This window comes from Diadema setosum, chromosome 1, assembly GCF_964275005.1.
Source record: "Diadema setosum chromosome 1, eeDiaSeto1, whole genome shotgun sequence".
Classification (NCBI taxonomy): domain Eukaryota; kingdom Metazoa; phylum Echinodermata; class Echinoidea; order Diadematoida; family Diadematidae; genus Diadema; species Diadema setosum.
In genome coordinates this window covers 49,816,085-49,843,038 of record NC_092685.1, presented here as the reverse complement: position 1 = coordinate 49,843,038, position 26,954 = coordinate 49,816,085, and the positions used below count along the sequence as shown (strand labels likewise).

Below are 26,954 nucleotides of genomic sequence, written 5' to 3'. Positions count from 1 at the left end.
TATATATATATATATATATATTTCCTAATCTCTTGAAAGTAATCATATCCTGTGACACCCTGTCTTCATATCATCATCTTTGTCCATTTGTCTGATCTCTCCAGATTGTAGATTTTGAGACCGGCATCGTGATTCTGAAGGAGGACATGATCCAAGAGAGAGCAGACGCCAGACAAGAGAAGAAACGTCTCAAACAGGCAGTGGTAAGATGTCTAGATGTTCCATATTTAAGCCAAAAACTTCCAGCACGTTTCTGATAAGAAAGTCCCTCAATAAGATTGTTGGGCCATTTTCAACAGGAATTTTAACTGTGAATAATTAGATGTGATCAGATATGTAGGATGGTAGTGTTAAAACTTTAAATAATCCATTTCACAGAAGAGATACTGCAGTGGGTTGCATTATGAGTAGCTGGATTCTTGATATCTATTACATGTATGGAAAGATGTTTGCATGAATATTTTAGGGAGTCAAAACTCACCAGCAAGTGAGTTGAATAAATGATGATGAAAAGAGGCTGATATCATATACTTTATTTTCTCAAACTTTGCAAGTTGGGTGCCACTCACAAATTTAACAACACCCGAGAATATTAATTAATGATCCCGGCATGACACACCGTGCATGCGTATATTTCTCCATTCGTTGATTTACCATACTCCACATTCGCGAAATTGTGGGGAAGTCCTGATTTCACAAAAACTTAAGCCCACCGCACACTACCGGTATACGACTCACAACCTTTCGACTGACAGAATTTGGATCTGAAATAAACAAGCGGTGTTTATTCTGAGGATACTGTGATTTATTTCGGATCCAGAGTCTGTCAGTCGTAAGGTCGTGAGTTGTATAGTGTGCGGCGGGCATTAGACTTGCTGAATATATGGCGTATACAGTAGTTGTGTTGTGTGTTGGGAAATGAGGAGCGTATAGCAATAGTGTTGCTAACTTTAATTCAAAGCTGTCTATGTCCTTCCCTTCTCTCCTGTTCTCCCCCACAGCATGACACTGCCAAGAAGACCAAGAAGCAGAAGGAGGCCAATATCTCCATGAAGAAACAGATGGATGGACTACAGGAGGAGCTGACTGCAAAGAACATGGAGCTGGCAGACATCTTGAAGGTGAAGACCAACAATTAGTTCTCCAGTCGACTGTCTCATTTTGTGTCCTTCATTTAGAAGCTGGAGCTGGCATTCCAGACAAAATTGAATATCTCCATCTCTTGTTACTCTGTTTTCACCTGTGTTTATGCCACGATTATAAAATCATGAATGCAGATGTGAGATGGAATGAAGAAATGTTGGGCGTTACATCCAGTCTTCCATTTCTTTCTTTAGTTTCTACAGTTAGTCTTATTATAATTTGTTGTGGAAACTCAACCAGCACAGATCCACATGAGATGCTGGTAAAATTTCTCCAGATCCTTGTAATATGAATATTACTCGATAAAGGTTCAGATATGATGATAGGGAATCAGCAACTGAGTGATATTTCTTGACCGCTATGTGAATATGTATATCTTCTATCTCATGGTGTATCTACACCAGGTCATCAGGCGGTTTGACACCAACCGGGCCCGGGCCGAGGCCCAGGAGAGGACCCTCCAGGACCAGCTTCAGCAGGAGTTGAAGCAGAATGAGGAGCTGAGGGATCAAGGGTAAGAGTCACTGCCACCAGCTTCTCAAGTCTCCAAGAGAAGCTGAAATTTTTCATGGTCTGATAGTTTTTCTGCATTTCATATGACATGAAAGTAGCGCGGAAATAAAAATGCATGAATTTTGGGTTACCAGTATTCTTTTGCTTTCTTGTTAAATGTAAGCTTCTTCACACTCACTAGTCCTGTAGCGTATTATTTGCTGTCTAGATGTGGACCAGTTACCTTTCACCGTTGTATGTGCTGCCAAAACCCTTAGCTGCTGTGGCAGCGGTGAGCTGTTTGAAATGCTCGCTCAGTTGCAACTGTTCATGAAATAGAAAACATGCAAAGTTCATCTTATCATAATAAGATTTAGTAATTAATTATATTAAAAAATAAAATTAATGAATAATTCGATTATGATTAATTTATTATTAAATAGTATCAAAAATATGAAAAATAACTTCCCTGAACAATTCTACTTTTTCAGTACTTTACTTGAGCTCCAATGAAAATACTACCACGTCTTCCTGTGTTCTATTTCAACTGAATTCGAAGCAATATAGAAGTCAGTGAAGCCTGAGTAACAGACAAATGGCATGCTAATGAGAAAGCTGATTACTCTAAAGGATATTCAACTCATGTTTAGCATTTTGAAAAAAAGAAAGAAAGAAAGTTCTGGTATCTATTGTCATCTGAAGTGATGACATGTCACCTTATCCAAGGCTGTATGTGCTTGTAAAAACATGTTGCAATAATATTCAGTGACCCAGTGGATTCAGAAATGGCAAACAGTTAGCTGTTAGCTACACTTTAGTTCAGCCAAGAAACGGACAGCACATAAGTACAACAGATTTGCATGTTTAAGATAGATGATGTTTCCTCCTGCAGGGCAAAGTTGTCTCTTCAGCTGGTGGACTTTGAAACCAGGAGCTTGAAGGAGAAAGTGAACCTTCAGGCCAAGGCAGATGAGGTAAGAAATACACACAAACACATATGATTTGGCATGGTGTAACCAAGAGGGTACCGTTATACCTCAGGTTAAGGCATTGTGTTGTGCCACGGCATTGTGTTGTGCCACCGTATTACAGTTACCCACTGCTATCTTAGCAGCCAGATTTTAGCAATTGACGATGACAATCCCAATTCCAGTTCATCTTGTTATGGATGTGTTTGACGTAATTACAATGATGATGGTTATATTAATGATAATATGGCAGTGAGACATGGGTGATGAACTCGTCCAGCGTAGAAAGAAGGTAATTCAACAAAATGACAATATTTTGTTAGTACAGCAGGGTGCCACATTCCATACCATATAGACCAACATAATTACAGTTGAACCTCTCTTATCCGGCCTCCCTTTATCCGGATCTCTCTATTATACGGACGCAATCTCGCCGTGATTTTTTTTTTTTTTTTATAATTACGGGAGGAAAGGGGGATTCCCAACTCCTTGAGAACTCTTACACAAACACACATGAATTACATATTATTTCCAACATTAACATACACCTCTATTTTGGGGTCTGTTACTGAGTGTAACAATGAAAAGGTTGCAGTATACACATTACTACATGTGGTACTACAATGGGCTGCATCAGTACATGTGTATGTATATGTACATGTATAAAGCATTGAGTCTCCCGTATCCGGCCAAATCCCTTATCCGGATGAGCCCTGGTCCCGACTTGTCCGGATACGAGAGGTTCAACTGTATACAAATGCAAGCCTACTTCCATGCAAACATATGAACTTATACATACATACATTCATAGACGTACTCTGCCCTATGCTTAATCTGTTTGAAGGAATAACATATTTCCTGTACTCACTGCAATATTCCTCCCTTATTTCTGCCATTCATAGTTGGAGAGAGACATCACAAAGACCAATGTGGAATACAACAAGCTCAAAGAAGACCATGATGAAAAGAAAATCAGTGAGTATCCTACCAGCTTAACTCTTGTTATTTACCTTCATTATTAAAGATGATGTAGGTAATGCTACCACCAAAGTTGGGTTACAGTAACTTAGGTGTTGCATGCAACTTTATTTTTTCTTGTCATGCATTTCGTCGCTGGGGTGACAAGACCTCATATCTACAAAATGTCAAATGTTCAGGAGAGCCAAAAAACATGGCGGCCAAAGGACTACATTGAATGGGATAGCCTTTCCTTTGACATGCCGCGGTGGCTTTATTTGGGGTAAGACAGTTTGGATTTGGACAGGACATCACTTAACTGATTATCTGACCATTAATCCAAAAAAGTCCTTTTCACCAAAATTTCAGATACAAGGTCTTGTCACCCCAGTGACGATTTGTCTTTGTCATTTTCATTTTTCTTTTCTTCTCTTTTTAACATGCATTTGTCTATGTGAACTTGAGACTTAGAATGTAGATGATACTAGTGCTTCAATGAGAATGCAGGTTTGTAGATACTATGATATTTGACACATTGTATGTGCAGTTTATTTTTGCAGTGCTTCGTTTTTCCCAAATTTCATAAGTCAGCTGATATTCATAAAATTGGCAATTCTTGAATCAGTGATCATTGCCTCCTGCCACACCAATGGGTTTTTATATAGTCTCAGAGGTGTGAAATCACAAACTTTTCTTCTCTCTTATTCCATCCTTGTGGTTCTGGATCACAAATACAACCACTCTTGACACTGTTTTACAAGTTTCAATTTACATAATATACTTGCAAAGATATGGGCCGTATACAGTACGAAATCTGAATGTCAGTGTGATTTGAGTGTATCCCTACCTTCCCTTATGAGCTATTCCTGTTTGACATTATTGTAAAGTAAGGGCAAGTTAAGAAATAACATGCACCCAGGCTTTCTTTGTCAAACACAATGATTTTCCTTGTTTTGAATAGCATTATAATAATTCAATTTCAGTTTTGAACATGGAATATTGGAACATGTAAACAAGGCCTGGTGTTACTTTTCAGACTAAATGACTTGTTACCTTCTGGGTTCTGTTTATGTGTAAAATTATGGTAACTCTGCAGTGGATGGTAACTACCTTTGCGATACTATCCATAGCCAATCAAAGCAAAGAAATCACTTACAGTTACCATTTAGGAGATCGAGTTAGCATTAATTGTAAATTAATCATAGTCTTATGCCATGGGACTCAGCTTTGATTGTTCGTTTGTAACAAAATCTCATACTGTGGCATTATTTTTCACTCCCCTCCAACCATTAGTCGTGGATGAGGCACTGGAGATCTGTGAGACTGAAGGATCCAAAGTGCAAGAAGTGGACAGCGTGTAAGTACTGCCCATAAATAAGATTTCAGGTTCCCTATGTCACCCACCTCATCAATCTTCTCTGATGTATCCAGGGCGAAGATATATATATATATATATATATATATATATATATATATATATATATATATACTCCTAGATGGGTCATTTGGAAGACATTTCCATTTGTTTTATATGCAAATTTTAAAATACATGTTCAATGGCAATTTACGCAATGGAGACACGAAAATTGTCTCCTTAATGACCAGTTGTCTCCCTAATGAAGACACTTCCCCCCAATATGTCTCCCTAAGACCAGGCGTCCACTAGGGCGCGGACAAGACGCGGACAAGCCCCGGAATGCAAATTTGGTATTCCGCACTCCTTCGGGAACCTGTCCGCACGTTCCTGAACGTGTCCGCTCACTGTCCTAAACATGTCCGGGCGTTTCCGCACCTTCGGGAGAGAGAAAAATTTCCGCGTCCAAATTTTGATCGAGACCAAAATTTGGACGCGGAAATGAACTTCCTGACACCTTCGGCGACTTGTCCTGACGATGTCCTGAGGATGTCCCGCTTGTCCGGAACCCTTCCGCTCCTTCCGCACACGCTCCGGAAAGAATCCCGCGGTGTGGGGAAGCTTCCCGAATGAAAGCGGAAGACACCAGGAATGTTTTAGGACAGCGCGGAGCCGATGCGGATGTATATATGCAAGTGTCCGGAACCGATGCGGAAATTTTGTGATCCAGACACGAAAATGTCGACACTTTCCGCGAGCGTCATGCCAATGAAACGCAAAATGAGCAAGAAGGGAGGCGAGGCCCCCATGCAAATATCCCCATCACAGGCACACCTTTCGTCTAGTGATGAAGAACAGGTAAATCTAAGGAATTTCCGGTCCCAGAAGGCAAAGAAGAAGTTAGTAGAGACTGTGCCAAAAGCAACCAGAAAGAAGTGAAATCGGCCCCATAACTTCCTAGTAAGTTTGTTTTGATTTGATCTTCTCAGAAATTATTTTTCATCTGAGTGACTTTCCTGGTTCCTATTACTTACTATAGTACATTTTCCTGTATGTTGTTTTCGTATTTTATTTGCCAAGAAACTAGGTTGTCCCATGTGACAGCCCAGCTGAAAAATCATAAAAGTAGGTGGAAGTACACTAAGAAAAAAAAAGCATAGAATTTTTGGCTAAATGTTAATGTATTATGTAAACATGAACAACTTGTTATTCATACGTAAATGCTTTCTAATGATACAACATATTAGAACAAAAAACAAATTCATCACACTAAAAAGCATGAATTAAATTACAAAGATATACATGTGGTCTCATTACAATGTAATATCTTTGAAGCCCAAAATAACAATGAAAGCTAAAGATGATGGAGGAAAATGAAGAATTTTCTGTCACTTCAAAATTCAAGTGAAATGAGAGAAAAAGCAATAAATCATGAACTCGAAAAAGTGTTAAATTTCTGCCTTTCTTTTTTGTTTTTTGCTGAGTGTATATATTTAAGTACACATTAAGCATCACAAATCATTTCAGAAATATTCGTTACCTGCATGATTTTCGTAGTTTTTATTACCTAATAATTTTTTCTTCTTTTTGTTTTAGTTGCAAATAAACTCGATTGTCCAATTTGACAGACCAGCTGAACCCCCCCCCCCCCCAACAAAAGTAAATTAAAGTAGGTTAAAAATATTTCCCCATTTTTACACTTCATTGACAATAGGCTAGTAAGCTCTAAGCATGAAGAAAAAAATTCTCGGACTTGAAAATGTTCAAAAGTGATCAAAATAAGAGAGGGTTAGAGATGCACAAGGGTAAAAATGAGAGAAAGCAAAACAAATTTAATGACTAGGATCATTTTGGCATGCTCTACAGAAGTATCAGCCAAAACATGTAAATAACATACTTAACGATGGATAAAGCACAGGTCTAAAAAAAAGGGAATAAAGAATATATATATATATATATAAGTAACAAAACTGCAACAAAGTTCATGCTGTATTCACCAACGGTTTTTCTTTTTCTTGTGAAGAAATAAACCGTTGGTGAATACAGCATGAACTTTACAAAGTTCATGCTGTATTCACCAACGGTTTATTTCTTGTGAAGAAATAAATCGTTGGTGAATACAGCATGAACTTTGTTGCAGTTTTGTTACTTATCTTTTTATTCTGCCCACACGTGGACTACCTTATCAACATGATTATATATACATATGTATATGTATATATATATATATATATATATATATATATATATATATGTATATATATATATATGGTTCAAAAAGGTTGCGAATATCATCCATGTGACTGTAGGCAGAGAAAAAAATTGTTCTCCCAGATGAGACAAATAAAAAAAAAAAAATGAGTCGGCAGCCGACATGCAGACAATCCTATTCTTCGACTTTTGGTGGTCACATTTATCAAATAATCTTGACCAATCATTATAATATCAGCCGCTACTGCGGAAGCACAACAAGGAGCATCAATGACGGCTAGCAGTCAAATGAGGAAAAGTCAAAGTCAGCGCCAAATTTATACCTTTCCATTTTCCTGGTATTGTCCGCAGTTTGTCCGCATGCCTAACTTGTGTTGTCCGGAAGGCATCCTAATTGTCCGCGTTCATTCCTGGTGTAATCCTAGATGTTTCCGCGCTGCCCGGCTACGATTAGCATATTCCGAGGTATTTCGCGCTCTTCCGGAGTGATTCCTAGGAATGTCCGCAGTCAGTCCGCGGACAGTCCGCGGACAGTCCTAGGAATGTCCCAGGACAAGCCGATTCACAAAGTTATTCCGCGGACAGGATGCCGAAATAACAAAATTTGCTTCCGCAACCCTTCCGGGGCTTGTCCGCGCCCAAGTGGACGTCCGCCCTTAGGTGCCAACTAGGGATATATATATATATATATATATATATATATATATATATATATATATATATATATATATATATATATATATATATATATATATATATATATATATATATATATATATATATATATATATATATATATATATATATATATATATATATATATATATATATATATATATATATATATATATATATATATATATATATATATATATATATATATATATATATATATATATATATATATATATATATATATATATATATATATATATATATATATATATATATATATATATATATATATATATATATATATATATATATATATATATATATATATATATATATATATATATATATATATATATATATATATATATATATATATATATATATATATATATATATATATATATATATATATATATATATATATATATATATATATATATATATATATATATATATATATATATATATATATATATATATATATATATATATATATACATATATATATATATATATATATATATATATATATATATATATATATATATATATATCCCTAGTTGGCACCTTAGGGAGACATATTGGGGGGAAGTGTCTTCATTAGGGAGACAACTGGTCATTAAGGAGACAATTTTCGTGTCTCCATTGCGTAAATTGCCATTGAACATGTATTTTAAAATTTGCATATAAAACAAATGGAGATGTCTTCCAAATGACCCATCTAGGAGTATATATATATATATATATATATATATATGTACTATGCCTTCGTGTGAGACTAAATATCGGTCAAGTCAGGACATTTGTGAAAGGTGCCCAAATGGAATAAATTATCAAAGACTGGTGTGTTGCGAAAAATGAGACAAAGTTTTACTCAAGGATAGAGATTGAGGCTAGACAAAATATTTATGTTATGTTTTAAAAAAGTAATAAAAAAGAAAATGTCTCAGAATTAAGTCACATAAGAGCTGGTGTATTTTTCTTTTCAGTGATTAAAGCTTAGGAAGTCTTTTTCTAGCTAGATGTAGTTGTCTTAGCCAGGTACCATGAACATATAACTTTGAAATGAGATAATCTGAGTGCAGCCTGATAGTTGTGACATCCATGTAATCAGAGATTAGTAGTTTGCAATGAATTTCTGCTGTGATTCAACCTTTGTATTCTTTGGGTGCTACTTGGTACAGAAATTCTCATGGTTTGAACATGCTGTCCAAAGTGCCTGGCACAGAAGGAGTTAATGGAGAAGGTTGTCTTTCTTTCAGATTGCAAGCCCACAAGGATGAGCTGACAAAGAAAGCGACAGACACAGCCAGGATGAAGCTGGAGAATGACGACATGGAACTAAAGATGAAATCTCTGGATGAAAACCATCAGTAAGTGTGTGACAATGCCCTAATAGTCTGTGAATAAAACTAGGTTTATGAACATAACTAACATAGATATAGTCCATTGAGTCTCAAGTATCTTTGGATCCTTTTAGATCTAATTGATGTCCACTGGTAGGGACTGTATATAATCTAGATCACTCAGACATGTCCTCTTTATTTGTTCCAGTGGTGACATTGAAAATGAAAAGATGTAACATGCATGGTTGAAGGAATTGGTTTATATGATATTTTGCTATCGTTTGATTGAAGAAAAAAATGTTTCAATGATGAAGCACATAAAGAGTCCAGCTGGCTTGAACATAAATCAGACATGAGTTTTATTTTGTCATATTATATTCTGCTATGCCCAAGTCATGTTCCTTCCAGAGAGTCCAAATAAATAAGTATCAAAGTCCATTCTTTGATTGCAATGTAGGTCCTTGCAAACACATAACAGAAAATCACTACATCCGCTCCATGGATAGTATTTCAATATGCTTTGAAGCCATATTGAAATTAAAGTGACCATCAGGATAAAGTATTCTTGACCATGCTGCTTATCTCTGACCATCTTGCCCATTTTTTTGTTGCCAGAGTGACCGTCCAGCTCCTGACCAAGCAGATCCAGGACTTCCGGGAGAACCTGACACGCGAGCGCAAGGAGCGCTTTGAGCTGCAGGAGAAACGGGACACATTGAGCCGAGAGCTGGAGGACTTCCGGCAAGCCTTCTCCAAGTACATGGCTATGATGAGTGACCGCATCAACAAGGCCAAGCAGGACCAAGTGGACCTGACCAATGAGGCAAGCTGACCATCCCTTCTATGGTCATATGACTTGATGATAACTTTTTGTTGTTGTTGTTGTTGTTGTTGTTGTTGTTGTAATGACTGGTGCATGAAAGGGAACACCAAACTTACCTTCTCATAAAAAGGAGTTAGTACAAATCGCCCATACACAGTAGGCTAAGAACTATTATAATCAAATACTCTATAATTTTGCTGAACTTTGTCCATATCTAGATATCAACTAGTCTGCCATTTGAAAATTGACATAGAGCAATGTACTCAGTGTGCTGAGTACTCTTCACTTTGTTTGTTTTTCTGATGTCATTTTCAATCATTGTTTCAAACTCAAAGCATAAAAGAATTGATGTAACTCTTGAAGCTATGATGAGAGTTTTTGGTATGGTGGATAGCTCTGTAAATACATGGAATTTGAATTTAGTTCCTGCTTCAAAAAACATCAGCTTTATTTCACATCATGTACACTTTTCATATCAGGAAAGTGGGCAAAGCAGTGACTTCTTAGTTAAGAATCAGTTGGCTAGTAGTCTCTTACAGTCTCACTCTGGAGCCTGCAGCCTTAGACAAAAAACAAAAACAGCAACAACAACACAAAAACAAATACACACACACAATCAAGTAATGCCAGTTTGAATGGACTCGTGATTATTACCTCTGTCTCTCTGGCCCTGTCTCCTCTCTCTTTTTACAGGGTGAGCAGTTGACCAAAGACATCAGCCAGGACGAAGTGACCATCAAGAAGCTGGAAAAGGACCTCAAGAAGGCTCAGAAGGACTTTGGGAAGGTCAAGAAGAAGCTGGAGGATGAGATCAATGGCCTTCAGGTAAATCAAAGATGCACCTAGCATTATCTCATATGTTCTGTTAGTTGGAACTTCAGGTTAAACTTCCTGGCATCCGAAGTGTTTCCCTGTTTGCTGATAATCATGTTCTGTATGTTCCTGTATTAATCAAATGCATTTTCTTTACGAGGTAAACATCAGATGCAGTTTAGATTTCGAAAAGTATAATCCTTAATATGTGATTATATGATATCAATTACTTTTAATTGTGTATGTTAGCTCGATGATGTGTATTAATGATGAATGGTAACAGAAATATCCATTGAGCTTCTATTTTTCTATGATCCTCTCTCTGAAATAAAAGTTTGTGTAATTAATAACATGATTATTTTAGTTTTGTTACCTGTTTTACATTATAGTTTGTACACCATATATGGTATATCATTGTTTTATTGCCATCTTATCCGTGGATATTGGGTATCACAAGACTGTATAGTGGCTAATCAATTCCTCCGTTTCTGTGACTAATGTGTACTGCAGAAAAAGATTGACGATGCAGAGGCCCACCTAGCAGCCAAGGTGAAGGAGCTGGACGAGAAGACTCCCATCTTTGAGGAGCTGGAGAGGATGTTTGAAGACAAACTCAAAGAGTATGACACAAAGAAGAAGGACATTGTTGGTGAGCAGAATCTCTCTCTATGTCTCAATTAAATGACGTAGTTATCTCCTTCAAAATTTAGACATTTTAACATATTAATATGTTAATATTTCTGGCATTTGATTCTTGCATGAGAAAATTCAGAGTATATTTGAACAAAGGATTTGTGTAAATATTTTATGATTTCAAATCAAACCTTGCATCATACATTATGTCACAGTTAATTTAAGATGTTATAGAGCACAATAATTTCATGCTCATAGTTTGGAGGGTACAAGTCGATAAGGGCACTAAATAAGGGAACTCAGAAATTCTCGTTTAATAATGCACTGTATATTTTGTGCCTAATATAACCAACTTTTTCCTGTGAAATGTCACTTGTCCTCCCAAAGAGCTAAAAAACAAGAAGAGCACTTTGGAAGCCTCCTCAACCCGAGCTGCCAGGGAGATACAGAAGCTGATTGCTCCAGGGGTGAGTTTCTGGACAAAGAAATGAAGTCATTTTTGGCAACAGCCACTGCAGGCAGCGATGTCATGACTGCTTTCACCATTACAACACCCAAAAAATGTACATCACAAACAATCAAGTGCAACATGATGATTTTCAAATGATACAAAGACAGGCTATAAGAAATCTAGCCGAAACTTTTAAATGTTCTGACATCCTTGTGATGTTATTCATGTGGTGCATTTTTGAAACCATCAATTGAAGCAAAATAAACATAAAACAAAACAGAAAAAGTGTCCAGTTTCTGAAAATAGTACCGTGAGCTTTGAAAAGCTCATAGGTTTCGGACATAACTGTTTTTCAACAGTACATGGAGCTCGTCCTTAGTTGCCTAATAAGTCATATTTGCAGGGGAAAATCTCACAACTCCACTCTGACAGGAATTACGTAATGACAGTATCATCATCAATCCACACGAAAGCAGTCTTGCATTGCGTGCAAAATGGTTGTTATTTGCTGGGTATTGGCGTAATCATAATATTTACACATGCATCTTTAATGTTTGCGCCTAACATCAGACAAGTCCCTTGACCCTTAACCCTTGACCCCCATGCTTCATTAAAGACTCCCTCTCCCATCTTTGCAGAATTTCTTTCCTCCCCTACTGTAGAGTTCCAAATATTCCTAGCTAGCCATCAATGTTCAATTACAAGAGCCATGGTATTACATGTAACAAATAGATATCAAATGTGGCAGGTGTTTCAGAGATTTACACTTTTTGTCAGAAGTGATTTTGGCTGAACATATCTAGTACGCTCCTTTGCAATTGATCATTGCTTTAAAAAAACCCACAAAAACAAAAACAAAACAGTCTGAAGGTGCCTTTGAGACATCTTGACTCTGCCTTTACTATTTGGAATGTGGACAAACATCTATGTTCTAATTTCTGAATTGATAATGCCAGGATTCTAAAGATTTTTGGCAGGTCTTTTCTGTAATTGTAACTTTACCATGGGGGGGGGGGGGGGGGGAAGTTGTTCGAATTCACTCAGACCTGAGAATAGAAGCATATCAGAAATATAAATACTTGTGTAATGTTATCTTTGTCTTTAGCACCCTCAAACCTTTTCATTCCATCATCCCTCTGTGTGCCTGATTCAGGATACTAATGTGCCACAAATGTTTTGATTCCCAAAGCTTAGAATTCCCTTTTCCCCCTCTTGGCATCAGCAGCTTTCTTATGCATATGTTGTGAGAGATAATTTGTGCGTTGATAATTTGATCATGTGTTTACTCTGTGCTTGGTTTTAAGTCATCATTTCTTGATAATTCATCGCATGTTTTTGAATTTCATTTTTTTTTTCTCTGAGAGCAAATTTCATCTTGAGTTTCCGTGTGAAGTTAAGCACTGGTAGTTAATGACATCAGGTTGAATGCAATAGAACTTTTGCCTATTTTTGTTCATGTATTTTTTGTTCATGATCTAACATGTGCATGCCATTCTTTTAGTTTGATGCTAATTTATTTCATTTCTAAAGCAAAGCGTATTGCGTATTGTTGCAATTCATCGAGTGATTTTTTTTTTTTTTTTTAGAAGGAATTGACAATTTTTTGATATTGATTAAATGTATGTACATGGCATGTCTAATCTCCAATTACATCATAAATATTCATTCTTGTCAATTTTGTTAACTACAGCAGCATGACATTTTGTTGTTGAGGTATCAGTTGAGCATGGCGCTAGCCATTTCTTTTTTCTTTTCTATTCTATCCTTTTCTTGTTATTCTTTATCATTATAATTGCAGATGTAGATGAATACAGAATTTTATTAATCGTGAGTCAGTTATGCACAATGTTAAATCCGTTTTGGCTTGTTGTAAGATGGATTTTTGTCAATTGCATTCATGAAATGTTCTAGAGTTCTGGATCAGGAACTCCCGATCCAGTAAGTACAGAAGTTTCAGTTCACCACAACGGGTGTGTCGATATTGAGGGAGCAGTGGTTCTGAGTTGCACAAGTCATTTGCAATCTGCTTGCTTTTTGTACATCAAAGTAAACTTTACTTTAATATAAAGTGCACTTTCTAGAAGAAGTTTCTTGCTGCCAGGAGCCCCTGTCAAGAGCCAAGCCACCTGAAAGAAGTAAAAACATGTTCAGTTCTTTAGAATGGTATTCTTCTTCACTGCTTCATGCACTCATCAACCACAAACATACCAGGAAAATATTACTTTCCTGTAGTCCCATACCATTAATCTCAGGTCAGTGCAGTCATTTGTACCAAAACTTACCATGATTTGGAAATTTGAAGCATTGATGCAAAAATTTATGACCAACCAAAATCTATTAGTATCAAAGATCTTTATAGACATTGTGAAAGACTTCCTTTCCTTTTGTCAAACAGTCCCTCGAAAGCAAAGGAACGAAAGAAAATAGTTGAAGAATCATCTTTAATGCTTAGGCAGTGTCATTTCCAGGAACTCTTAATGTAATAACGTCATTGGAGGGTTGAGATTTAAGATGACAGTGCTTTGTGTAGCTGGTAGTGAGCATAATGAAAACTTTTGCTACTTCCTAATGATAGCAGCAAACTCCAGCATGAAACAATACCATCGTTAAGAAGTGAGCATGTTTATTTGTAAGACGTGCAATGTCCGCTTTCTCACAAACTTGCTTTGGCTTTATATGGGCTTACATTTTCCACAGTACCCTACAAAGTTCCTCGCAATGTATTTCATGAATGATTTTTCTCGCTTCTGATTTGTTCCACCCCTTTGTTTGCCTCTTGTTGATGATGTGGAAATCACAGGATAAGTCACTCTTCGCTTTGCCACCAAAGGTGGAGGGTCATTCTTTCATTTCTACACTTTTCTGAGTGCATCCCTAACTCTGCGTGTGGCATGTTTATTGCATAAAGCGCACTGTGCTGTGGTTCCTCACTGTGCACATCTGCAGTGCGTTCACTTGCACACTTAGATACTACCCACCACTGTATTTCTGTGTTGTCTCTTATGATTATATTGTAAATGTTTGTATGAGAATGCATCAATGTGCTTGCCATGTTTTTTTCTTTTAGATGTTTATATGCCAGTTGATGTACAAAGGTGTATAATATTGCACAGTATTGATTTACTAGTAATTTTTTCTTCTCAATAATTGAATACCTATGCACACTTTTTCATATTGGTAGGCCTATCATAATATACACAGGCATTGTGTGCAATATTCATTGTTTGCCAAAGTTTAGATGTCAACCATCTTTACACGAAACATTTTTCCTTTGATGCGTTGATGATAAGGCAAAAATTTGAAAGTGATTTGTTGTTAGGTAATATTGACATTATACCTCTTCAGGGAAGAAGAAGGGAATGTATGACAATGATCGCATTGCAGTTGTTTTTTATGGAAGTAGAGGATGTAAATGAAGATTTGTTCTATACTATTGTTTCATTCCAGAGTTACGTTGGTGTACTGTATGTGCATTCTGTCATGGCCAACAGCTAAACCTAAAGAGTGTTGCAGAGAAAGTTTGTTTGTTTTTTGTTAGCAAATATATCTTCAAAAAATGAGAAATACTGTATCCTACTTGCACAAATTGAGAGAGACTGAGAAGAAGAGAGAGGGGGAGAGAGAGGGGGAATTAAGAGAAAATTGAAGAGAAATTTTGCATGATACATGCAAACATTTTGAGAAGGTAAAACTGACGAGATAGATTGATGTTCTTTGTGTTTATTTCAACTGGTGAAGGAAGTTCTGTGTCTAAACAGGGTACCTTGTCTATGGTTGGGTCTCATAATCTTAACTGGAGTCTACTCTAGTGATGGATTTCTTATTGAATAGCTTCTTGACTGGGTGCAGTAGGAATTAATGAGTGTTCTTCTTCAAGATTAGGATAAAGATGCTGTTCCAAATGGTGTCAATGGTTCTACATGGTGGTCAGTGGTCAACAATTTTTGTGGTCTTTAGTCATTGGAATATGGTCAGTACTTGATGTTCTGAAATGGGGTACAGTGGAGTCCTAGTGAAATCCGCGTTGTATTTATTCTGTGTCGTTGGCAAATCTACCTCAAAAAATGATGTTGATGTTCCTGAAGTGTGTGCAGTTCTCCTTAGAGGGTGATACTAAGCAGCTTGAAAAGTTACCCTGGTATTTGTGACAAATTTGAAAATGGATTTTCTTACATATTAGGTGTATACATGAAGGTATCAGTGACGTGAAAAAATATAGATTAGGAGCTTACAGTGGAACAAGAAAAATACAGTATATGTCAGTATGATCAAAGGTCGAGCTATACTATTTACATGTGACATACTCATTTGCCTCTGAACAATTTCATCAAAGGATAGCTGACATGGCTGTAAGAAAGAGTAGTACGTTAAGGAATGAGTGGTAATTCCACCTGAAATATTGCTCCTCAGGTTCTAGTGTGTGCAGATAACAGTTAGCAGAACAAATAGCAGAACAAGAATACATAGTTGCATAGTTGGTTTTTTTTTTCTTTCCTTGATAGTTTGTGAGATAGGCACAAGAAATGTGTGACTTAAACTTTAAAAGCATGTTAGACTGATGTATGGATGTCTTTTCAGAACTCTCATACATGTAATTAGTTTTATATAGTGAACTAAAGAAATCTGTACCCTCTCATTTTGATTTTTAGTTTCCTTCGCAGTTAATCTTGATGCATGTGCATGCCAGCACACTTTCTGTCTAGTCTTTTAGTTTCAAAATTCTATCACAGGAACCTATGATTTCTTTTGCACAGAGTTTTGTTAGTTTACAAGTGCATGCTGTGATGATTTCTTGGTAGTTTTGATCTGTAATTCACAGCTTTTCAGCCTATCAAAAGAAAAACACAACTTTTATCTCATCATTTCCAATTTACTTATATCACTAAACATTTTTAGTTACTTTCTCTTTTTAGTTTTTCATTTGGTTTTCTGATTTTGATGTTTGAGTTGCCACACTGTTTAAAATAATTTCTCAATGTGATAGACAGTTTTTTGACCTGTTGGTGAGCAACTCCAGATCTGACTCTCTCCTCTAGGACCTAGAGACCATCACTGAACTTCCGCCGTTGGGGGAATCCTTCTTTTCCTCAGAAGACGAGAGCAGAAATAAACGCTTTCTCAATCTCTCGAAGGTACACAAACTGAGCTCATCATCAAAAATCGTGCATGGGATAGCATCACATGACATCTAAAGATGTAGTATATCAAAAGAAAAAAAAAATCATCATTCATTTAGACCGTAAAAGGCATCATAGTACAGTTGTTCCTGTTCTCCACAGAGAATTTCTTCATTTCATATCATCATCATCAGTGTAGTAAGTTTAGTAGACCACTTGTCACAGACCTCATCTGTTCAATAATGTTTTGGGGTATATCAGAATAAGATGTTGGAACATGCCAAGACAAGGAGTAGCCAATGCATACACATATCGGAACTATTATGCTGCCATTTGGTAAATAAGATAATACATTGTAAATCTATAGACAAACCAGACTGGATGAGAAGAAAGGGCTGCCCAGACAAAATGGATAATTGGATATCCACAAGATATTGGTATTATTGGTATTACGGGTATTATGATACCCATCATTATTGATCCTACACAGAGGGCTTAATGAATTGGCAACAAAAGTCCATATCATAGCCGTACACTGTGGTATGAATATAGTTCTTGCTGTCAATACTAGTTCTATATATCGCAACAGTGTATTTTAGATGACCTTGTGATTGATGTTTTCATAGCGGGGAACCCATTTATATCCATATTTATTTAGTCTCACTAGAAGCTAAATGTTATCTGAAAGGACTTTTTTTTCCCCTGTAGGTTATGCTTTCCTTAAACAATTAGATCATTGTTTTGAAAATGAACAAATAAACTTGATATTGTATCCTGCCACTAGTAATAGAAGTATCAGGGTAACTGGTTTTTATAAGACAAGTGTCTGAAAGAGAGAGAGGTCATTTTCCTTCATTTACATCTACATTGTCTCTCAATACGTCACTGGATGCTTTGAATCATTTGCTCCAGTAGATCATGTTTGTAGAAGTGTTTTCATACTCATATTCATGTAGTTTATATCTGTTGTAATTCATGATGTGCTATAGCAGCATGGTAGTATATGTTTAGATTCATTTAGTCTTATCAACATTTTGAGTTGTACATGTGTAATGTTTCATTGTATTTATAAGCCACAGTCACTCTACACTGTGTATCGAACATTTGTGTATCCTTTTTTTATCTAACAAACGCAAACAGAAAAACTGACTAGAAAGAATATTATTTATTAGTGGAAAATTGAGCAAAGAAAAAGGGATTCCATCACTTATTTGTATGGAGTAGTTAATGTAGATTAAAAATATCAACTATGATATGTTTACAAGGATTACTTAGATCAGTGATTGCATTAGGAATAAGTGAAACAGCTATCGTAAAGAGAATGTCTGTGTGTCCTATTTGAATATGAAATACATCCAACATGCCCGACTGATATTTCTTGTACATCCAATGAAATTTAAAAGCTTTCTCCTCATCACTGGGATAATCTTGTTCATTCTTGCACGCTGATATATTCTACTGAAAAAATGATAATCATCCTTGACATTAGCATATGTGTATACAAACATTTTTCTTTTAATAGTTATTATTGTGTGCATTTAGGGTTGGCTGGCCACAGATATTCCAATTTCAAATATTCTTTTAAACTCTGTCATAAGGGAGAGAATTTGTATGATGAAAGATGAGAAAATTTTAATTACTCAGTATGCCTAATATGTGAAATTGATACCCTAGACAATATGCAGGGTGCAAAATCATATTTTTTCAGAGTGGGGGGGGGGGTTTAAGTACTTATCTGTGTTTCTAAAAGAGTTGAAACTCAATAATGAATGTCCACTTAACTTGAAGTGTATTTTATCTTAAATCAAATGATTAACTGTAACTTAAAGATAGACAGTAATGTGACATGACTGTCTGTGTAATTGTTTGTTCTGTGATTGAATTACATAGCACCTATGAGCAGTCCTGGCAAGTTGCTATAACTTAGAAGATTAGTGAGTTTCTTGTGCTGTAACTGTAACAATAGTTGGAGGTGTGAATTACAAATATAGTTGTCTTGAATACTGCCATTCATATCAGTCATCTAAACAACTGTCTATGTATGCTTCATCCCTAACTAATATAACCCACCCATAGCTACTCTAACAGCAATGTATTGACTATATATGCTTGAATTTTCTAGTTAACCATGTGCTTGAGGTAAGTATAATATATCTGTTGAAGTGCACAGCATTGCAATCTTGCTTGGATATTATAGCGTGTATATGTCCTCAAATTATGGATCATTACTTTGCCCATGTTTGCTGTTTGTAATGCAAAATTGTGTGGAGAAACCATATGCATTTCCAAAGTTATCGTATATATTCTGTTTAATACTTGAAAGTCCAAATAAAATATTGGATTCAATAACAATATGACACCAGTGCAAAGACCAATTCAGTGGATGAATATTCTACTAAGTCTGGAAATTGTAACACAAAGTACTTCTTTTGAGTAATTCTTATGAAGTGTATAGGACCCAAAATGTATCTCTTGAGAAAGCTTTGAAGTTTAAATATATTGCAGGCACATACAAAGGTAGGATTATGTCATAACAGAATATTGAATGATGTCAAAAAATAGTCTGAATGAATAATGCCATTTTCATTTGGCAAATTCTGATAAGATTTGACTGTAAATTTTTTTAGCTTGTTACACAAAAATTATCCTGATTTGTAGTCTCAATAAATGCTGAGGCTATGTTTCTATGTTTAAATGTTTTTGGGTTTTTTTTTTAGTTTTGAACATCTTAAAACTTGTAAAATATTCTTGGTAATTAAGTCCTTGGTCCAATGTCCATGTCTAACCCTGCACCATTGGGACGCTCTGTGCGATTTGTAGGTGGCACTGAAGCAACTGTTGCGCCAGCAGCGCTCGGCGGCCCTTGGTCGCATGAAGGAACAAGCGAGGGAGCTGGAGCAAATTGAGGAGAACATCTACCATGCTGGCCGCAAGCTGAAGGCTGTGACGGAGGAAAACGTGAAATTCAGAGGGGTGAGATGGGCATTTTACTAAGAAAGAGTTCTAGAAGCGCTACATGGTTTGCTACATGGTTTGTGAAATATTTCCCAACAAAAATAAGAGACATTGAATATCACCTCTATGTCTGTATGATGTATTACACTGTAATTCTATTCAGATCACTTTTTTTAGGTCCACATTAAAGGAATTAGGTGGACAATAATTCTTACCAAAAATCACAGGTTCTTTAAAGAAAGGCAGAATTCAGGGAAGAAGAAAGTATGAAGTGCAAAGCGTCATTCAGGGGCAGTCTATCAGGCAACACAATCTCCACACATAACCTTATGTCTCTCTAACTGTTGCCCTTGACATGAATTATATAACATTCACAAGTTGTTCACTATGAAGTACAATCAGACTATATCACTTTAAATCTGTAAGCACTTGACATGAATGACAAGGTGAAAAGCCAAATTGAAAAAAAAAAAAAATGTGTTCAATTCCATTTACACTGGAGATATGATCTACTCAAGAATGTATATTTATACCATTATCTCATATTTCAGGCTCTTGAAAAGATGCACAAGGAATGTACCTCCATAGAAGGACAGATTGCCCGACATAGCTGCCTGGAGGAAGCTCTAGAGAGACAAGTTACCTCTCAGAGAGGTGAGTTTGAATCAACAAGTTTCCTGACATCACACTGGGTGTCTTGTAATACATTGTATCACAAATTAATTTGACAGGACAGTCACAATAGATATACATGTACATAGTAAGTGGTCATCATATTTCAAACTCCAGTAAGGAAAGATCAACAAGTGTTTCAAACAGCGTAGACTAGATTATCCATTGTGATCATCTATCATTGTATATGATGCTTTACGTTACATGCTTCAATGCAGTTACACTTGTAGCAGGCTAGTATGATTCACCTCTTAGAGCTCCTTCATGCATAAAGCCATCTAGAACCTTGAGATACTTCAGAAAGTTTACTTTGAAGTTTACTTTAAATTGGATTTGTTTAGTAGATATTGTCCTCTTATGTATAACTTTTCCAGAGAATTGGGCTTTCTGCATATTGATGTGTCTTCTTCTCACTTTTATTGTTATTTTGAATATGATGATGATGGTGGTGATGATGATGGTGATGATAATGAGGATGATAATAAGGATGATGATTATCAGTATTGTTACGATGGTTGTCTTTATCATCCTGCATTTGTTTTGCCAATGTTAAGCCAGTTGTGAGGTACCCAACCAGTGCATGAGGTGAGATTCCAATGTAAGACTGTATTGGACCAGTGTCATCATTTTATAAATGTCCCGACACCTTCTATTCACAGGTCATTTGGAGATTGGCTGGGAGAAGGACCGGGCCCTCCAGGACGAGTTTGCCCAGCGGGACCAGGTCTTCCTAGATGACATCACCGGTCTCTGTCGCCGTGCCGACCGGCGGGAGCAGGTGGTGTCAGACATCACGGAGAAGTTACAGCAGGAGATCATCATGTTGGCCTCGCTGCTTGAGAATGTGGCTGAGAGAAGACCACTAGGTAAGACATCCCACTCACTCGATGTCTGACATCATCTTTCATCCGCATCATTTCCTCCTATATGTCTCTAGCTTTGCATTATTCAACTTGCTGCTGCAGGGAGCTGGATATGGCATATATAGCACTTAGAGGCTTAAATGTAATTTGTGCTCTATAAAAATAGTTCATTATCATTTTTATTTCTTTTAATCATGATATACTATGTTTCAGAAGATACAGAGTAACTATGAGTGATCCATTATGCCTTTCATTGCTTATCCCGTTGAGGACAGTTTAATTTGCTTCAACATGCATTTCCCATAGACACTTGCCTGAGTATACTCGGAACTCGTCCTCAACGGGTTAACAGATGCCTCACAGTTTGTTTTTGCTTTTCATCATGGCATTGATGTTGATTAAAAAGTTCTTTGAAATGAGGAAGTGACAATTGAACATCAAGCAAAATCTGTATCTTAGGTCATATAGGTACAACAGTCTTTTTTATGCTAATCATGATAATATAACAAAATTATGGTTTACTTCATGACAATAATGTACTAACTCATTGTCTTGCAAACTGTCTTGATTTCAAAAGGACCCATTTGGTAATGTATATCAGTGCACAGGGAGTTGTGTCTTGGTCCATCATTCACCATTCAGTGGTGTCTGGTTTAGTGTAAGATGTTGCCTGACTGCATCAGTCTTATTGGTGTTGCAATTTGGTATCACTCTCTTGGTGCACATGTCATCGTGCAGGCATGGGATAGATGTTCTTGTTTTCCTGTACCCCATCTTCCCTCTCAAATATGGCATTGTCACAAATTCCCATGGTTCATCCAACAAACAGCCACCTTAGTTGTTCAACATTGTCAAGTTTGATCTATGATGTGGATGAGAGAAAAATGTGTTGGAAAAGTATATGTGTCATGCTTGGTCGGATTAGGCATGTCTTACCTCATTCTATACATTGTATTCAAACTTCACAGTGTCAAGAGAATGTCACACACGTGGTCCTTTTCTTCTTTAAATTATTACACATTGACTGAGAACTTGTCTTTTTTTCAGCATGGAAGTTCATGGTGCTTTCCATTCATTCATTCATTCATTCATTCATTCATTCATTCATTCATTCATTCATTCATCCACTTGTGTATTCACTCACTCATTAATTGTTCATGCATTCAACTTTTCATTCATTCTATCACTCATCTTTCCATTCATTCAAACATGTGGTCAGTCCTTCAATCATTCATCCACTCAATCATTCATTCATTCATGTGGGTTCATCTTTCTGAGTCACTATGTCATTGTAGATAGTAATATGAAAGATTTGTGTTGGTATTTGGGCTGTTTCACTGCATGATCTTGGATGGTCCAGAGGGTCACATCGTTTAGCTCTACAAAATCATTACGTATATGTCTCAAAAAAAAAAAAAAAATGCCCTGCCTTCATTGAACAATGAGTGAATACAGTAGTAGTCTGTCACTACTTTAAAATGTAAGGGAAGTGTCACTGATGAAATTGTATTATGAGCAAGATGAGTTGTTAATACCTGTTTTTTATGAAACAGTCAATACTTAGTGGTTACAAAGGACCCTTTTAGTATCGTGATAACAACTAACAGTATGCAATTCACAAAGACATTAACTTGTTCGCTAGTGTTACATGAAAATTTTGAATAATTTTTGACAAAAAAGGTGACGTATTTGTCATCAGTCAAAGACAACCATGCCATAACTTTTTCAGCTTGATTATTTTTTTTTGGGAGTTGCATTGAATCTTGACATTTTATCTGAAGAAAAACATACTCGTGCAAAGACCCAGCAAATGCCTGCTATTTAATCATGTTGTAGACTAGTTCATTTTTGTAGTGGATATTTAAGAATATGCACATTGGGCATCATACCAAGAACTGTTGGAATGCTTAAGATAAACCTCACAAATGTTAGTTGTAGACTGAATTAACAACAGGCATACGAGACCAACAGGTATGCTCCGACAGAAACTTATAGTGATGGAGAGTTTTGCAGTAGTGGTGAAACATGCATTCATCACACTCTATTTGCCATTCTGCCAACAGACACCGCCCAGGGCAGCCGACCCACCACTGTCCCCCGACCACCCACTGTGCTGAGGGAGTATCTGGAGTCTCGCACCAACCTCCTCACCCAGGCGGGGGGAGGGAGAACGGAGACAGCTCTGCGTAGTCATGGCAACCTCCTGTCCAGACAGAAACCCATTACAGCTGAGAAGAAGTGAACGTGTTGACCAGCAGGCTGAAGGTGTTAGCAGTCAGCAGGTGTAGATCGTCAGTGACCAAAAAATGGGACCCTTCGATTTGCATGACCAGTGTGATCTGCAGTACACGATTAGCCCATTAAAGACAAGCTGACTTTGCTACAAGCATTTCCCATAGACACCTGCCCAAGTATACTCAGGACTAGTCTGCAATGGCTTAAATGTCCATCACATGTCCACAATATTTCTTGTTTGAAAGACAAAATGTTTTGAAAATCTGACACAATGGCACATCCTGATCACACTGTAGTTGCAATCTTTAAGTTTCTGTTTTCACCACAATGCAGATTTACCCGGAATACTTCTGTGTAACTGGAATACTGATAGATCTTCAGATAGAAACATGAACAAAGGTGTTATTGCCAATATCAATGGTGTCAAATGGTACTTGTTGAGGTTAACTCACATATTTCCCTCCATCAATTGACTGAAGAACTAGACAGGAGAAACAAAATCAAACTCTGGTGTGTCTCTCTCTACTGTAGGACTGGTCAGAAGCTTTGCAGTCAAAGTAAACCGTCTCAAATCTTTGTTTTTGCCAGTCCATGGTCGTGTTGCAATAAAACAAGAACAATATGGTACCAGTTTCCATGAGCAAAGTCAAGTTGCCTTCATGCGATTCAAATGACCCATGTTGAGCCTTGCCTATTCTCAATAGGGCAGAGTCTTAATCTGTGGCAGAAATGCCTCCAAGAAGTAATTTTTAGCCAGATGAACAAAATATCAAGTGAGCTTAAAAATGATGCTGAAGTGCCTCACCATCCAAAAAAGCCATCTTGACTCGACTTTAATTTGTACCCATGTGCCTTCACCTATTACTCAAATGAATATGTGGTACCAGTTCGTTGTTTTGCTATAGCAGCAATTAACCTTTCTCCATTTCTGCCAAAGTGTAATGTGACTGACGATATCTATTCCTGTGCTATATGGATACAGACTTGGCAAATTGCATGCAACTACAATGTATGTAGCGTGCTTGCTGGACAGCAGCTTTTATTGAGTTGTTAATTGTATTTTTTTTTTTGCTCCATGTGTGTAGATTATTGCTGGTTACCATATACAAGTGCAATATTTGTCAATTATTTAAATGAAAGTGTGTGCAGGGTATGTGTATTTCAAACACTTGTTCATTAGCTGTAAACTTGTTATACTGTCAGTGGTTCTATGCACGAAGTAGGTCCTTCGTGCAGACACAGTTTATGATGATGGAGTCATGCCATGAAAATGAATAACGGCTATTGCAATGTGTGTAACACAGTGAAAAGTGAACCCTTGCTGTGTCAGGGACTCCGCACAGTGTGTACAATGCTGTGGGGTTTTCTGTGTCTATCAGCACTCTAAGCGCACAAAGGGTTAAATAAGATTCAGTGAAATGTAAAGGTGTGCAAGATTTATTTGAATGTCAGAGAGATCTAGCCATGGCCTTATTTATTAAATGTGTCTTTAAACCTAGTGTTGCAGAGTGTAAATATGTTGTTATATGTACAAATTCTGTAATCATTCTTGTGTATATAATGCACCTATCTCTTTTAATTTATACAGAAGTGTACATTGGTAACTTGGTATTTGTGCAATGTAGTGATACATTGAGTTATCATTCACACTGTACAACTGTAGATGTATGACATGAAAAGAGTTTGAACAAAAATGCATTGCAGTTGGACAGTATTTGAATGTACAATTTACTTGAGGCCAAATAGTCGAATACAACATAACATAATTATACTGGATGCATTCAAAGACAAGAGCTGTGTGGTTGCAAGTAAACAATATCATAAATATTCATTTTTCCTTCGAAGAGTGGCTTACAGATTTATTTCAGCTCAGGCAATACAACGATTTAGCTCTGCAAGTGTCCTTGATTTCTTTCCACTATGCAAATTACCTGATTTTTATTTTTAGTGTTTTCCAGTTGTTATTTCTTCTGTTTCTAATTTCACATTACAGAAAAAAAAAATGACTTGCTTGTCTAATGTTCATTGCTTGTGCCTTTTCATGATACATTTCTCCAATGCACGTCTGAATAAGCAAATTTCAGCCTTTTGCACAATAACCATATCACCATCCTATGCAGAAGTAATATATTGGTTCAGAGTAGAGTGAAGGTACATGTAAAGTGCAGTCCGGTACAGTAAACACTGATCAAATCTAACTGTTGTACTGTAATGGAAATAAAAAAAACGAGAGGTAATTACACATGAAATTGTAACGTTCTCGCTTCTAATGCGGTACATATCACAAAATGTCTGTACGACCATTTGATGCAATAACTCTGCCTGCCTGTGATGTTCAAGTTCAGTTGCAGCTTACTCTGTGCCTTTCTCTGATCTCAACATGAAGGTATTATATTTCAACCATAAATGATTGATCACAAACCCTCTTATCCTTTGTTTGGTTCTGTTATTGTGCTACTATTGTTTGTTGATGAAAATTTTCTAAGGTGGGCGGCATGTGCTCTGTGTCATGCTGGTGCAATGTCATATGAATTTTCAAGTCGTCTGTTGAGAATGAGAAGGGCGTTAAGTTGTCCCGAACACTATGGCCCGAATTCACGAAGGTGGTACAAACAAAACCATGGTTTAAACGATGGACAAAAACCATGGAGCGCCAAGTGTCGCACGGAATATTTCGTTACGAAATTGGTCATTTCGTCGATAAAATGACAGGTTTCGTTAACGAAATTATCATTCCGTGGACGAAATGTTCATTTAGTTACGAAATGTTGTCATTTTGTTACAAAATAATAATTTCATTGACGAAATGACTGATTTCGTGACGAAATATTCCATGCGACACTTGGCGCTCCATGGTTTTTGTCCATGGTTTAAACCATGGTTTCATTTGTACCGCCTTTGTGAATTCGGGCCTATGGGTTTAGAGGCAACTTAACGCCCTTATCATTCTCAACCGACGAAGTGTGCATGAAGTAATAGTTGTAGAATCCAAAAAGAACATGTCTTCATGATTATGCATTTCATACGGTACATGAAGGACATTGTTCTCTTTATATTATCCATGAGGTCATTTTTGGTGTCTGTGAACAAAAACACACACACAAAAAAAAAAACAACTAAAGATAAGCAAATCTTGCTCGACATCAAATGAATACTGGACTACTATGCAGAGATTTAATTCATTGTAAAACACTGAACCTTCCTCATCCAACTATCATGTCATTCCTGTTAATCATCGTCCATCTA

At 36.7% G+C, this 26,954-nt stretch overlaps 1 protein-coding gene across 2 annotated transcripts in view; it reads left to right on the top strand.

The window, feature by feature from the left end:
• The window catches only part of LOC140236753 (coiled-coil domain-containing protein 175-like), a 35,139-nt gene extending 9,015 nt beyond the window's left edge, over window positions 1-26,124 (top strand). Inside the window, exons 7-22 of one of the 2 annotated variants that reach the window (XM_072316685.1) lie at window positions 105-203; window positions 1,002-1,121; window positions 1,548-1,657; window positions 2,528-2,609; window positions 3,506-3,578; window positions 4,854-4,917; window positions 9,063-9,173; window positions 9,762-9,969; window positions 10,663-10,794; window positions 11,293-11,431; window positions 11,803-11,882; window positions 16,903-16,998; window positions 19,804-19,956; window positions 20,490-20,592; window positions 21,270-21,476; window positions 23,537-26,124. In XM_072316685.1, coding sequence (XP_072172786.1) covers window positions 105-203; window positions 1,002-1,121; window positions 1,548-1,657; window positions 2,528-2,609; window positions 3,506-3,578; window positions 4,854-4,917; window positions 9,063-9,173; window positions 9,762-9,969; window positions 10,663-10,794; window positions 11,293-11,431; window positions 11,803-11,882; window positions 16,903-16,998; window positions 19,804-19,956; window positions 20,490-20,592; window positions 21,270-21,476; window positions 23,537-23,715 — 1,956 coding nt within the window. In that variant the 3' untranslated portion in view covers window positions 23,716-26,124. The remainder of the gene's footprint in view (window positions 1-104; window positions 204-1,001; window positions 1,122-1,547; window positions 1,658-2,527; window positions 2,610-3,505; window positions 3,579-4,853; window positions 4,918-9,062; window positions 9,174-9,761; window positions 9,970-10,662; window positions 10,795-11,292; window positions 11,432-11,802; window positions 11,883-16,902; window positions 16,999-19,803; window positions 19,957-20,489; window positions 20,593-21,269; window positions 21,477-23,536) is intronic. The other variant, XM_072316692.1, reaches the window with a different exon arrangement.
• Window positions 26,125-26,954: the final 830 nt, after the last annotated feature.